This window comes from Mastomys coucha, unplaced genomic scaffold (assembly GCF_008632895.1).
Source record: "Mastomys coucha isolate ucsf_1 unplaced genomic scaffold, UCSF_Mcou_1 pScaffold6, whole genome shotgun sequence".
In the NCBI taxonomy this organism is placed as follows: Eukaryota; Metazoa; Chordata; class Mammalia; order Rodentia; family Muridae; genus Mastomys; species Mastomys coucha.
Window position 1 is genome coordinate 104971182 of NW_022196912.1, and position 16059 is coordinate 104987240.

At 39.6% G+C, this 16059-nt stretch overlaps 1 protein-coding gene across 1 annotated transcript in view; it reads right to left on the bottom strand.

Annotated features, from left to right (window-relative positions):
• Window positions 1-6883: 6883 nt before the first annotated feature.
• Dio2 (iodothyronine deiodinase 2) overlaps window positions 6884-16059 on the bottom strand; it is an 11399-nt gene continuing 2223 nt past the window's right edge. Inside the window, exon 2 of the mRNA XM_031357094.1 lies at window positions 6884-9894. Coding sequence (XP_031212954.1) covers window positions 9328-9894 — 567 coding nt within the window. The 3' untranslated portion in view covers window positions 6884-9327. The remainder of the gene's footprint in view (window positions 9895-16059) is intronic.

Consider the following 16059-nt stretch of genomic DNA (forward strand, 5'->3'; position numbering starts at 1 on the left):
TGATCATCATCATCATCAACGGTAATTTCACATATGAGTACTTGTATTTACATTATTTCCCTTCCCTCCTAGCTCCTACTTTGAAATATTCCTGTGTTCCCTGCTCCCTTTCAAAGCCATGGCCCCTGTTCCTTTGTAACTATTACATGTAGAAATATAACTTGCTGAGTCTACTTAGTATTCTTACAATCACTTGGTATTGAGTAACCAGTTAGGATGCTTAACCATGGAGAAGTTTGATTCTACCATTCTCCTCAGTTATTGGTTGCATATAACTCTTTATATAGGAGTGGAACCTTATGAGATTTTTGCATACCCATATTACATGCTAGGTTTTTTTCTCCACAAGTGTAGAGATGTAAACTAAGGTCCTCATGTCCATGCGCCAAGCATTTTACTAACTGGGCCTTTCCCCAGCCCTTTCCACATTTTTTTAAATTCCTTTTTCTAGATGTTTCTTTATATTTATGGAACCCCCTTCAAGATGAAGTTAAATATCAGAACTTCAAGTTTCCTTAAGGTGAAGAAGAACCTAGCATACATATATATGTAAATGTGTGTGTGTGTGTGTGTGTGTGTGTGTGTGTGTGTGTGTGTGTGTATACATATAATCTTTTACAAAAATTTATCCATTCATTCCAGCAGTTATCAACCTGTGGATCATGACCTTTGGGATGTTGAATGACCCTTTCACAGGGGTCACCTAAAACCAATCTATAACAGTAGTAAAATTACAGTTATGAAGTAACAGTAAAAACAGCTTATGGTTGGTGGAGTCACCACAACATAAGGACCTGTACTAAGTAAGGGGTTGCAGCATTAGGAAGGTTGAAACCACTGCATTGTTGTGCATACATATGTGGTACTTGTGTATGGTAAAACCTGCTATGGCACAAGTATGGAGGTCAGGGTATGACTTTGTGGAGTTTATTCCCTCTTTTCACCTCCCTGTGGGATTGAACACTGGTCATCAGGCTTGTGCAACACTTACCCACTGAACCCTCTCACCAACCCTGGATATTGACTTTTAAAATTTCCAGTTACACATGTGAAACATGCAAGCAATGGATAGTTTAGCAACCTGACACTCCATTTAGCTTGAGTTCTACATATACCCCTCCTCTAACAATGCAACTAATCATCCAGGATTACCCATACCCTCACCCATATTGAACCACATATACAAAACACTTAGGCAATAGAATAAGTCCTTCTCCTTTAGTAATTAATTCCTCCTTTGTGGTTAGCTTCCATTCAAATGTCCTAGAACTTATTTAGGACTAGTTTGATCTAAAATGGATTGATTTGGGGTGCATTGGCTGTAAGGCATATTGTGTCTTATGAATGAATGTTTAGATAAAACAGCTTATTTCCATTTTATGTTGATGCATAGTTGGTATGCATATGATTAAAACCTGATGCATTATGAGAAAGAAGATGCATGGTGGAGAAGGCTCTCATAGTCTAAGTCTGTCAATCAAAATGGAAATTCACCCACTTAGCAACCAACTCCTCTCCCATTTTGGTCCTATAAAAGGAAGCCCCAAATAATAACTAATGTTCATGGACATTTGATCTCCCTTGCAAAGTATCCTGTACTGTCTCTTGAACCCAAGCCTCTTGCTGTCTTTGTAGCTGGGTGCACTTTTTCAGTTCTTTGACTAGAACAGTGAGAAGCTGGAAACATGAGGTCCAGATTAAGATGGCAGGCAATACATGAAGCTTGTTTGTCACCACTTGTATGTCACCCCAACAAGTAACCTGCTGAACAGACTGGGAAATCAAAAATGCATTTTCAATCCATAAGGAAGGTGTAGACCTAGGGAAACCCCCTTCCCAAAACTGGAGAAACAGAAGAGTGAATATACAGGTTACTTAGTAAAAGACGAAGACACGGGAACAACTGCAGGAACCTTTTTCTGAGTGAGAACAGCCAAATAGTGTTTGATGGTATTTCAGGAAGCTCAGTGTGAGAAAATTGCAAGTAGACCTTCCAGGAGGACCCAGTCATGGTGTCCCCTCACACTTTTCTAAGTTTCATCACCAGAAACTGGAATGGGTTGTCAAGGAATATTAGAAAGAAAGAAAAAAAAATCCTCTCTAGCCTATGGCAAGCAAGAGACAGAAAGAACCATTTTGAAGCACACCAGACCCTGTTGGTTTTGAGAGGATCTACCCTCAAGAGAGACTGCTTAACAGCACCTAGCCAGATAGGCTACTGGGAGGGCCTGGCTGACCTCAGGGAAGGAAACTACAGAAATCCAGGTGATTCTTGTCATTCAGCGCTATGTAGGGAGAATGAGGAGATCTGGAAGCATGTGTGAGGATCACAGTGCCGAGGAACAGGTTCATAAAAAGATGGAGGCCTAACAATATGACTACAAAATAGCCCCACCACCACCACTCCATAACTAACCATAACTAACACTCACTTACATCAGTTTGTTTGAACAAGCTTAGTATACTCAGCAGCAGCAGTAGGTGGTAGTAGTAGTAATAGTAGTAGTAGTAGTAGTAGTAGTAGTAGTAGTAGTAGTAGTAGTAGTAGTAATATTAAAAACACAAGGTATACTAAAAGGCAAAAACAAAAATTGAAAGACAGAGCAAGCACAACAGGCCTAGTTATATTTTTCAAACTTTAGAAAAACCAAAGTTAAAGAAATAAACTGCTGCAAGAGTCAAGGGAGACAAACATCTATAGAGAAACAAAGAAAACAATAACATTTGACTTCTCTTTAGGGAAAAAAAACATGTGTGTGAGAAGAGAGTATTGTGGAATATTTACTGTACTAAAAGAGAAAAAGCAAAATCCAGCAAGCTACAAAAATATTGACCTTGAATTCTTTACCCTGTGGAACTGTCCTTCAAACCTGGAGAAGAAAAGTCAGTCTCATACAAAAGCTGAGAAAGTGGATTGCCAGTAGACCTTCTTCATAAGAAATGTTAAAGGAATTTGCTTCATTAGGGAGAAGGAAAGCGATTGTAGGTCAGAAACTGCATAGCGAACTTTAACAGCAAATCTGAAATAAAACCTCATTTCCCTTATTGTTATATAAGAGATAACGGTGCTTGAAAAATTAGCAGCAATAATTTATTTGACTTATGTATACACATATGTGAAATAGATGACAATGCTGACGATAAAGAGAAAATGAATTTATTTTTGTGGTTTGAAGACTCAAACTACTTGATACAGGTGTTGTTTGAATGGGATGGAAATAGGTGCAGTGAAATAGTGCAAACTCAGGAGCAACTACTAAAAAGTAGCTGTGTGTGTGTGTGTGCGTGTGTGTGTAGAAATGGCTCTCTGTCCTTTAGGGGACCCCAGATTCTTTCTAACACCTATACCAGCTATTTCAAAAGCACCCAAGTCCAAAACCCCGGGGGTTCAGTGCCTTTTTCTGGCACCCATTGATTACTGCATGAAAGTATGCATACACTCAAACATGTGTGCATATAAATAAATAATAAAATACATACTTTCAAAGTTTTAAAAAAAAATGAGATATAGTTTTGTCCCAGTCATTTGCAAGGGTTATGTTACCAGCCAATAGAAACTATGTTTTAAAAAATAAACCAATCTGTGCATGTTTCTTCTAAGACTTTGAAAAATCCATGGTAGATCTCTTGAAGAAGTCTGGTCTTTATGGACATATCACATGAACTTATCATAGGAAGGACAGTGGATGAAAATTGTAAAATAATTGTTTTTTATTTTTTTTCTGCTAAAATTCAGAGTATTCTATATGATTCTATATTAATAAAATTGTGAATTAAAAAGTCATGAGAAAGCACAGGGTCTCTGGAAATACTAATTTTTTTGTTCAAGTAATCTTTTTAAGAAATAAAAATTACACATTGAACCATGTTGCAAATATATTCCTTAATATTTTCAGGCACGGCCATCATAGGACATTTGTTCTTCATGCCTTCTCATAGTGGAACACGTGAGGTATACATACTTCAAATGTTTTAGTTACAAACTAACACATCACTAATCACATAATAAATAATGTATGTGTTTGTCTACATGACAGTGTGTGTAGAGGAGCATGCTCATGATCAGGCAAGTGCCCATGCCCGAGTGCAGGCATTTGTGGGTTCGTGCACTGTTTCAACCAACTTCTTGGAACATTCCTTATACTTACAAAAACCTAGAACATATATCTAAACTGTGTTTGCATCACAGTCTAGATGCTGGTCCCTTTTCATGAATCCTGTGTGTTACTTGTTAATAAATATGGAAACTATCTGAAGGTTTACTTTCAACTCATTTGGATTTCCTTGAAGACTTTGGCACACCTAATGAGATTAAAATAATCTGGCATTGCTGGCTCCTTTGACCACAAACCTCAGGAATAAATAATTGGCTGGTGGGTTCTCTTTTCCTTGTCAACCATGAATGCATTGCAGGTCAGAGCGGGGTCTAAAAAGTTATTCAAAAATAAACAAATAGAACCCGAAGAGTAACTCTATTCTTTTATTCAAAGTTTATTAAAATATAAGAACAAGTTGTAAAAGCACACATACCACTCAGCACCAATATTATAACCCTCTTTCTACTGATAATCCCCAAAGCTTTTCTCTTTTTCTGCTACTGAGAAGCAGAGATGGACACACGTGTTCTCAGTAGCACTGACTCAGCACTCTTTGCACCATGACCCAAACGTTCTCCTTGCTAAGGAGACAGAGATGGAGAGAGGCAGACCCATGTGACTACATCCAACCACTGACTGAGCAGATGGCTCTTTCGTCAGTAGTTATCATTCGCACACCAGTGAGCTCTGACCATCTCAGTTTCCTCTTTCAGGTGCTGGGTTACATGGGCTTGTGAGTCTGGTGAAAACATGATCCAAAAACTAAACAAAACTGCCCAACATTCCCTATCCAAGGCCTTTGATTGCTTTGGTTAGAAAGTACTAGGCACATAGGTCCTCTCATCCCCGACTCCTGACTCATCAAAACCATATGGCATGGTCTAGAGCAGTCTTGAGAGAATTTTATTTATTTCCCATCCCTTTCTGTGGGCCTCTTTCATTTTTATGTTTACCTGTTTGAATTTTTTTCTCAAGACAGATGGGGGAGGGCAGTTTGAGCCAAAATAGTGACTTCATTAAACATCTGCTAGGTCTCCGAAGTCTCAGTAAATAGTAAATGAACTCCCTAGAGCTCTGGTGCTGCTGCCCGAGACAGGCAGCAAGCCCTGGCTTGCGTGAGCAGTCTTGTTTGGATATCTGTATGTGTTTGCTTTTTGCTGGTCCAGACTCACCTTGGAACAGAGCTGAGTCTGTTAAGTCCGAGACCTTGTTTCTGGTGTTATCTAGAACACAGGGTATGAAGAATAGAGCCAATGCCTGCTCATTCTAAAGTCATTCACTGACATTCGGCAGGCAGCCTTCCTCTGAGCATAAGAAGTTTCGTTTCAGATCTTTCCAAATATGTAAGCCCAGCCCTTGGGGCTGGGGGGGGGGCTGGGGAGGGGCACTAATTCCTCCTAGTTAGCAGCTTCCCAGCTCATGCAGCCATAGATCATTCCTTTCCTAAAGGGACTCAGGACACTACTGTCACCTAACAGTAAGTGATCCTTTGTGTTCATTCTGAAAGTCCATATAAAGAGCAGGTTTGGCTTCTACCTTTAAGGCAATGGTAAAGGTTGGAGTGTATCTAAATATACTTGGGTTCTGGTTTGAAGCTATATCATAAAGAAAGCTCCCAGAAATTAAAGACTCAATTTTCACTAAGACAGACGGCATTGGACATGTTCTGACAAGCTGAAGCGCTGGCCTAAGTCTTCCTTTATCCTTCAGTGAGACGGAAATCAGCCTAATTTTCCCCTCTGCAGTGGCCAAGGGATTCTAATTAAACTTATTTTCCAAACCATCAGTCAGAGGTCAGGTGGAACTAATGTCCAGGTTGATCCTCTTACGATTTACATAATGGGAAGCCTGGTACATCAGCAAATCCCCCTGGCTGTGGATAGAGGCCAAGGGCAGCTTGTATCCACCTGAGAATTCTATGAAAAGCATCAATACTATCCCCCACCTTCCCTCCAGTAGTTTGTGTGAGGTAGCCCCTACCTGTGACCTCACTACACTTTATGAATTTTATTCAAAATCCCAAATAGTGAAATACATTCAGGCAAAAAGATCAATGTGTGTCTATCGATTACTAAAAGAATTGAACTAAATTAATAGACCATTTAGAAGCTGATGTTGCCAAAAATCTGGGGATATAATCTGTGAATGCCACAGGAGCAGAGATCTAAAGCATGAATGAAGTTAACACGTGTGTTAAATGATTGACATTTTGGCAACACAAAGCAAGAACAATCAGTGACTGGTTTGCCTCCACAGAGTTCCACTGAATTTGTATGAAGAACGTCTACATTTGCTGGGCAGGCACTTCATTCATACCCCTTTGAGAAAGTCATTGTCCAGATTACTTCCTTTAACCAAAAAACTAAAGAGACTTTTGAATAGGTCTAAGATGTCTTTCAAACACTTGGTGTTTGAGAAATCCAGGTGTTATGGTAGGTTCTAAGAAAGTATTTCAATAGTAGACAGGCCAGTTCAGTTTATAGTAGACAGGCCAATTGAGTTTGAAAGTATAAACTGGTATCCCCATGTAAATATACCTTATGGGAGAAATCTTTATGTTCTAAGAAAAATAACTCCAAGATATGTGTGTGTGTGTGTGTGTGTGCGCATGCACACGTAGCCTTGTGATAATTTATGTATATACATATTTGTGTTTCCTTGGGAGAATTACAACTATAACTCTTCAAAGGAATATATATCATAAAAGGCATGTTAGGTAGGTGGGTACTGACAGCCTCATAGCATCTCTGAACACAGTAGCTGAGCATTGATTTTCTCATCTCTGGATGAATGACTTCTTGTTAATTTTATAAAAGGCACATCATAGGAATTCATAGAAGTTTACATTGAGATAAATAGGTTATACAATTACAGGTTTATCATACCCCGGAGACCAGCCCACTCTACACAGTGTAAGATTCCTGAGCTCTGCTAAACACTTTCTCCCTGGGCCCTTCAGGGTTTTTTCTTCCAGTGTTTCTGCCATGCTCTCCTGAACATGTCTGTGTCCCTGACAGTTAGCCTCTATCTTTGTATATTTGCTTCCTCGGTCTTCCTTCCTCCATTGGCCTATCCTCCAACAGGCAAATGGTATACACACACAACCTTATCTTTCTTTAAAAATGTAGCACAACTGGGTGACTTTTTCCCCATTATTCCTTTTCCCCAGACAGCTAGCATGGCATTAGCCAAAACTCATCCCCCCACCCACTCTCTGACATTCTGCTTCACTATCACACATGGAAACCAAAGAAAGGGGTCATTTGTGGATGACGGTGTGGGTGTGGGGCAGCCAAATTTTCATTTTACCGCATTAGGGAGCCGCATCAATCTCAACACCATTTTGAGGATTAAGATGAATGAGGGATCACTCATAAGCCTCAATTGAAGGCCTTAATGTCTGAGGAATCTGAAGTAAACTATCTTCATTAAGATTTTACAAAAGTTCATTAGACACTGTTGCATTTTGGAAATTTACTGTGTTTCTTTGTGGGTATGTCTTTTACAAAATTTAAAACACTGGAGATCTTAGATGCTGCCAAAAATATTAGCCACAATGCTGCTTGCATGACTAAACTATATATGGGCTAGCAATCTGACTTATTTCTTGCTTCCATTTTTAAAAACAATACTCTTGTTTCATACATACCCACTTCCTATTTTCTACATTTGGGACAAATATTTTAATAACACATTTTTAAATTTCAATTGTCTTTTTCAAAATAATTCAATGTTATGGTTTAATTATTGAATAGAGTAGACATAAAGACCCTTGATTTGGCATGTAACTATAACCATATGTTGAGATCTTAACGTCTTTGAGTTTAAAAAATAATTACAATGCATTGGTTGATCTGTTGGTGTGTTTTGGTTTTGGGATTTTTGTGGGTTTTTTTTGAGGTTGGGATCTTTAGGTATTGCTTGTAGGTATAGCTGTGTTGGAGATGTGTATTCATAGATATAATCATAGTTATGCACACAGCCATTAAACTTCAACTAATGGGTTAATCCCAGTTGAAGATAAAAGAACCAAGTTCAAATTCAAATGTCAAGGGAAATTTCCTTTAACCAAATTCCTGTGTACCAAGAATAAGCTTGTGTAAGCCCTCAAAACTATGGGTAGAGATTATCAGAGTAAATTGCCCTCATGTTTACCTGAAGAAACCCCTTATCTTTACAGTTCTTCTACTGGAGGAGAGGGCAGAAACTGAATGGCTAGGGTACCTGCGACTTACACTCTTCACTCAGGACCCAGAGAAAACTATGCTGTAGAAGTTAGAAATGGAGGGAGATGTAGCATTGTGAATTTGGCAGGAACAACACATCAGCATCAGACCCCCTGGATTTTTCTCTGAATGGGTATTACCCACTAAAATGGGTAGATCACAATTAGTCCCATAAAGTACTTCTTCTCTCCACATTAAAAATGTTCACCTGTCTTTATCTTTTTCCTGGCCCACTTTCCTTTCAGTGTAGGAGTATCACTACCCATCTCCTTTCCATGTGCATCCTGCCAGTGCTATTTTTTAGTTAACACCTTTGTTTTCCCAGCTGTGTACATGCCTCAATGCTGATATGCAGTTGAACAACACTCATTACCTACAGCTTCCAGGTAAAACACTATGCGATTTCCTCATCTTTCTGCTTCCTCTGTCTTTGCTTGTCGTACGTGGGAATTCGGGGCTACAGAGACTAACGCAGGACATTTCGTGGCTAGAACTAACTCTTCAGTCCTAAGTGCATGGCATGGCTTCAAGATCACATCATAAGTACGTATTTGGGGGACTTCCCAGTTGGGTTTGTTTCTGGTGACTAAAGCTGAGACAATACACATAACCAGGTCATAGGTAGTAGCTCCCTTAACAATAAGTATTCTGGGAACTTTTGTCCTCTGGTCCCAGAGTACACACAGGACAGAATCACTTCTTTCCGCAAGCAAGAATGATGAACACAGGCTGCAACAGGGTTTCTTGCACTCCAGTTTGGATCAATTCGCTCAGAAGGGAGGTAACAGGGCTGCTATTTAGCCAGATGTCATTTGTGTACTAAAGGAAGTATTGAGATGTTAAAGATGTTCAAGATCTTCTGACAGGTATGTCCCCGTCTCTCGGTGAGGCAATGGGATTCAGTTGAAATAATAGATTCAGTTCAGTTCTCAACTTCTTTTACATATTTTTTTTAAAATAATAAACTCTATTACAATCACGCTCTTATCCAGCTAATCTGGAATTCATCTCTTGTTGAAATTCTTCTCCAGCCAACTTCGGACTTCTTGTAGGTTATAGCTGAAGGGGCCCTTCCCTCCTAAGTAAGCAATTTTCCGTCTCTGCACGATGCACACACGTTCAAAGGCTACCCCGTAAGCTACGTTGGCATTGTTGTCCATGCGGTCAGCCACAACTTGACACTGGGAGGGCAAGGAGAAACGCTCCAGGAGCTGGTGGGCTGCTGCGCATCGGTCCTCTTGGTTCCGGTGCTTCTTAACCTCAAAAGACAGAGAGGAGTCCCCAGGCACTGCCCAGCCATCTGAAGGGTGAGCCTCATCAATGTATACCAACAGGAAGTCAGCCACCGAGGAGAACTCTTCCACCAGCTGGCGGAAGGCTGGCAGTTGCCTAGTGAAAGGTGGTCAGGTGGCTGAACCAAAGTTGACCACCAGTGGGCGCTCTGGACTGGCGAAGTCAAGAAGGTGGCATTCAGCCCCATCAATGGTCTGCTCAGAGGCGTAATTGTTACCTGCTTCAGGATTGGACACGTGCACCACACTGGAATTGGGAGCATCTTCACCCAGTTTAACCTGATAGTGAAAAAGAAAGAAAAAAGAATTACTACATAAACACGGCTGCTGCAATTTACTCTAAATATAATGGAAGGGGTGTGTGTGTGTGTGTGTGTGTGTGTGTGTGTGTGTGTGTGTGTATGTAATGTATATTTATGAGTAAAAACTAGTCATGTCAGGCAACATAAAGGGTGGTCAAGAGAAATAAGTCTTTAATTCTGAATATTCATTAGAGGTCTTTTTTTTTTCCATCTCTGAAGATACCAGAGTTAGCTATTTTCATAAATAAGTTGATTCTGATATTTTTTTTTCTATTCTCACTTTTCTGCCAATGCCTAGAATGCATTATAGAATAAATGATTAATTGACTTCATTTTTTAAAAGTTAAAAGTAAATGGTTCACTTTAAGATAAATTATCTTGATTTTAAAATAGAATGTCTCCTGAATTCTAAAAGATTCAGGAAAGACGAGTTGTCACACACAAGCTTAATTTATTTTCACTTTTCCTTCTTTTACTTATTATTAAATAATAATTCCATTTACTTATTTAATCTCTCTCTTTGTGTGTGTGTGTGTGTGTGTCTGTCTGACTGTCTGATAACACTGTAGTAGTCAGAGGACAACTTGTTGGAGTCAGTTCTCCTTCTACCATGTAGCTCCTTGAAATTCAAACTCAGCTCATCAGATGTGACAGCAAGCATTACCCAGGGTCCCATTTCACCAACCCAATCTAAGTTCTCTCCAACAATGGATTAGGATACAAGTGAGTTCTGTGTCTGGGCAGAGCTGGACAATCTATAATCCATCATTTGTAAGCATGATTCCTCCCATTTGCCCTGGTCAGTCCTTTCCCATCTGGAAAATGTCAACAATCATGGCTGCTTTCCTTTTGTGGCTCTGGAGGGTGAGATGAAGACAGGAACTCAACATCTGACTGTGTGTAGATAAGAGCTGCCATGGTCAGACATTACCCCATCATATAAGATACACTACCACTCCTCTTGAGAATCCTGTGTTCAAGGTTAAAAAATAAAAATGAGCAAGTTGTTCTCTGAAGAGATTTATGCTCCCTTCCGCATGGTGTGACCTCTGCAGGTTCCTGTGACTACTGCTTACATTGTGCATGCTATGGCTATAACCTCGAAACTGCCTCTAAGAGTCAGACAAGCAATTTCTCACTTTCCGTGTGTTTGGGGTTTTCTCCTCACTTTCATCTCGGAAGACCCAAACAAACCATGGGCTTCGCTATCATATAAGGGACTAACAACCTCTCCGAATAGTAAGTATCCAAATATGAGGCATGTTGACTTCAGTTGCTCCATGCACCCCCTCAGCTCGTGGTTTACATACACAGTTGAATGTAGAATTCTGAAAGTTAGTGGCCTTTGGATCTGTAAATTGATAGTAAAAAGCAGGCAACAGAAAAGAGCCAATTACTTCATTCTGAATTAACACAATTGGATTTCCCTCTAGGATGGTTTAATCAAAGCTAATACCATTAGGGACAGCTTACAACAGTACAATTGATTTTTATACACTATCCTTAATATTACAAAACTCTTCCAACTGGATCGACTTTCTTCTCTCATATAAATAGTCACATATAAAACTGCTGTTAATTGAAGCCACTTAAAAGTGAATCACAGGAGAGCAGTGCCGAGCACTGATGGGTCTCATTCGGGTGCTTTAGTGTCACAACGTCACTATTTTAACTTTGAGAAAGAGTCAAAGTCCCTTCTTTCTCTTCTCAAAACTTTCTGCAGGTCAGGTGTGAAATGGGTACTATTCACTGTCCAAAGCTATCTAAAAATCATAAACTGCTTTCTTAGATTTGACTTAAATACTATATTTTGATTCAGTAACAACCAGGAAGAAAGTTACTTACATGAATCATTTTGGGCATTTTATAATCAACATTAGATAGAGAAATCTCATAATTTGCCCATGACCAGATGTTCTCATTGTTAACCCCACTAGCCTTTGAAGCACTAAAATATGCCTTCAGCCTAGAGACATACATTTGAAGCATGTGATGAGCTTTAAAGTCTTGGGGTCTCTTAATCCACTTCTCAGATCAGCATCTGATTCCCCTTTGCATAGCACAATGTCTCCAGGACTGCTTTGAACAATACTGGTTGTGCAGTGTTCCTCAACAGCCAGATATAAGAAGGTCTGGATATATTCTGAGGAGTGTGTTGCAGAGACTTCTTGTGAGGTCATAAACCCATACATGGAGGGAAATTAATCTCTGCACTGCATCCCGGGGAAATAATCCACCTGCAATTTGGAGCCATCATTGAGCCCTCTAACCAACTGTGTGGTCTTGATGAACAGGCCAGCATCTCCCTGGCTCTCACCCAAGAAAACCTTTTGATCCTTGTGTTATTCTTGACTATTCATCTGAACAATCCAATCTGATGTTTTGGTCACAGGTGACCTCTTGTTCTCTGCAGTTAATTCCCATAGAATGTTTAAGTGTGTGTGACTTTTTAGAGACCACCGATAATTCTGTCACACAACTCTTTGCAAAACAATGAAATTTTAGTTTCTAGGTCACCTTGGGAAATGTAGGACAAGTCCCACCCACTGTCACTCTAAATTTAAAACTTGAGGAAGCTAACAAATTCATAATGTTACCGGTGGTGGAGGAGTTAGCATATTGTAAGTCTGGGAAATATACATTTTTAAAGCTTTGTTGAGTGAATTGCTGTTGATATATCAAATGCCTGTTGATATAATCCTTGTTCAAGTAAGAGTTGTACACTGAATAGCAACCTTAAACTGCAGTGAATGTAGTCATAGTTAGGTGATGGACAAACTCACTAAAGCATACATATTCAGAAATAGGAAACCTGCCCCTTCTCCAGAGACATGCCGTAGGCAACATCGGATGTCATTTACCTATTCTTAATCATTTCAGCTAACCAGCAAATAAAAGAAATGCAATCAATCTTCTTTACATTGTTCTGCATCTGTGGAATCCCAGTGAACACTAAGAAGTCACATATGACTATCTTGTGCATGAAGGTCACAGAGAAAATACAGGCAAGAGTAATGCTATTAGTAAAATTAAATGTGCTGGGCATTTGACTAGTATCCATAAATCCATGGGTTGGAGTCCCAGCACACACACATACACAGACACACACGTACACAGAGAAAGAGAGAGACAGAGAGACAGACAGAGAGAGACTCACACCTATAATGTGTAAGCCCCACTGTTAGTAAACCAGCAGTCAGACTTTATAAGCTTCATAAAACTAATCATATATTCACCATCTTTTCTAAAACCTGATAAGTGATAAGTTGGTTAAAATAAAAACATAGACTTAATCTTAAAAAGAAAAGTTTTTTAAAACCCATTTTTGTTCATTGCCATTCTCTGGCCAGTCACTATGAAAATGAAATTTCCATTAGATTAGAATTCCCAATGGAGAATTTCTTGATCTGCTTGGGTAGAAACCCTGCTGAGACGGGGTGGGAGAAACCCCACTGTCTTCGCAGAGGAAGACAGGAGCAAAGTATTCCCTGACACAGAGCCAGAATAATGAAGAAAATAAAGTTGGCCCCATAACAACATCGAGGCTACAGGAAAGACATTCAACAAAAACAAGTCATCCCCTGGCACTCCCCAAACTTTGTTTTAATTTCCCACAGTGGCACAGAAAGTCTCCTGGCCACAAGTTACCTATCATCTTAATTTCTGCTTCTTAGAGGGTTTGTGTTTGGTTTTTGTCCTTAATGAGACATATTTGCCAAAGAGGCTTTCAAAAGGCATTTTTTGCTCTTGCGGAAGAGTAATTAGGTCGGTACCTCTTTCCCTGCCAGCATCAGCCGCCTAAAGAGAATCCTGCCTAGTATTTAATGCCCAAACACAAGAAGCATCATTTCTACTAATTGGTCCTGAAGTTCCGATGTTCCCAAAGGGTCTTTTTATTTTTCAAGGATCAGAAAGGACACACGTAAAATGTGATAGCGTCACCAGTGACCTTCATCGCTCTCATCTGCACTATTATGGTCATCCTTTCTTATATTTTTTTTTCCAGGGGATGGGAACACAATGACTCCCTTAGGAGTGAGGAAGGCTTTTGCAAGTTTACTGCTGATAACATCTCTGGGCCAAGTTCAAAGGTCACAGCAGACATGTTTGTAAATGAGAGAAAAAGCACAAATGGGTAGCATATATAAGAATTTGATTCCTTTGATGATGGGTCCTTTTTAGGGACAGTTAAAAAGAATACTGCTGAAGACGCAGACCCAAGGGAAGTACTGGAACCATTCAATGAACTGGAAATATAGTATAAACTGCTAGCCTTGTTCTTGTTTTTGTTTTTGTTTTCCTTTCTACAACCTAAGAGGAGCTTTAGAGGAACATATTACACACTTTCATGATGAGTAGGGAAACAAATTATAGAAATGGGGGATGGGCATGTAGCAGAATATTTACACAAACTTTTCATCATTGAAAGCTCTGGAAATGGCCTTATTAACTCTCAGGAAGTTTCCAATTCTTTAACATAATGATCAGGCTACACCAATGTCCTTAGAAACATGGCCAAACAATCATTAAGCAGAGCTTTAGCCATCCCCATTCAGATGGGCCAAATAAATCAGACTGGAAGAACAGACTGCCTACTCCGTCTTCTGGGTTAAGTCCCCTTTTCGTGTTATTCTCTTTTTGACTTGTACCTTGAAAACGAAGCTCAAAGCCCTATCATTTCACTATGTTTTATCCAAGTGACAGGCAGGCTCTGACTGTGGCCTTCTTCTCTCTTTAAAGAGCCACTTTTCACTGCAGAAGCCCAGTGTCAAAAGGCCTGAGGTGAATAAAGAGGAGGAGAATGTTAAAGAGACCCTTTCAAAACCAAAATTATATGTTTCAATGAGCATGATTTCTGTGCCACTGAAACATTAGCTGTGCAGAAATGAGCCCGCTTGTCAGTGTCTATACTGTCTGCTTTTACACTTCATTTAGGAGCCAGGCTCCAAGAGAGGACAGCTTGCTTACTGGTTGCATTTCTGAGTCTTTGAGTAACAACCCAAGGTACTGTGTTCACAAGCAAGGACACTAAGGAAACTTAAATAACAAATAGTTGTTATTAGCTCCAACCCTTTTACCAGTTTCTAGATTTTTCTTTCAATCCAAAATGCACAGAGACCCCCTGACCATTGACATGTGACCTTTGGCAACTTCTTTATAAAATTAATTTTAAATCACTTTTAAGCTTTCAGTGATGCAGTTTCTATTAGGAATACTGCATTCTGTTCTTCCTTCCTTCCTTCCTTCCTTCCTTCCTTCCTTCCTTCTTTCCTTCCTTCACTCCAGCTCTGGCCTATGTCACCACCTCTGTGGATAAATAAACATCTCTAAATACCATTTCAAATACAACAGCTGACATTCACTAAGCAAGACAGTTGGGAGAACCAAATGGTTCATCTGTTTCAATACCATGTAGACACACCCCTCAACCTGGACAAATCTGCTTCGAGAGTTGCAGTCGACAAATAATGCAAGTCAAGATTGTGAAATCCCAAGATGCAATGTCAGACAGGACCACTTCTGGCACCTCCGGAAACAGTCACACCTAAAGACAGTGTGTCATGACTAACATGGCATTTGGCAAATGACTTGACCTTTTTGAGAGGCTCTGGGTGAGCTTCTGAGACTACCACCTCCACCAGGATGCCAAACATACTCAAGAGAGAAGAGCACAGAACTTAGCTCACACTGTACTCTTGATGTCTCCATACGTCTCACACCCAGCCCGGCCTTGTTCTTGTTTTCCTGGGGTTTCTTTTGCACATAGTAGCTATTGTACAAATCGTTAAAAGCAAGCATAATAGCATAAGCCATGAACTTGGTAGCTAATCAAATCAGTGGGCAGAGACAAAGAAACAGAAAAGAGGAATATACAAACCATATGTCCAAAGTAAAAACAAATCACTCAACTCCCATGAGCACAAATAACATGTTACAACACAATGGAACACTATACATCAGTGAAAAAAGATATAACGAAGTTTACTATAGAGACATCTGCTTGCTTTTTCCACAACCACTTCAATTATCTGCTTGATGATCAAAACAACCTCGCTTAATGTTTATGGGAGCTCTTGTAGCCTCCAAAGTTGATGTCGAAATAATATTTATATTCTGGATATATATATATATATATATATAT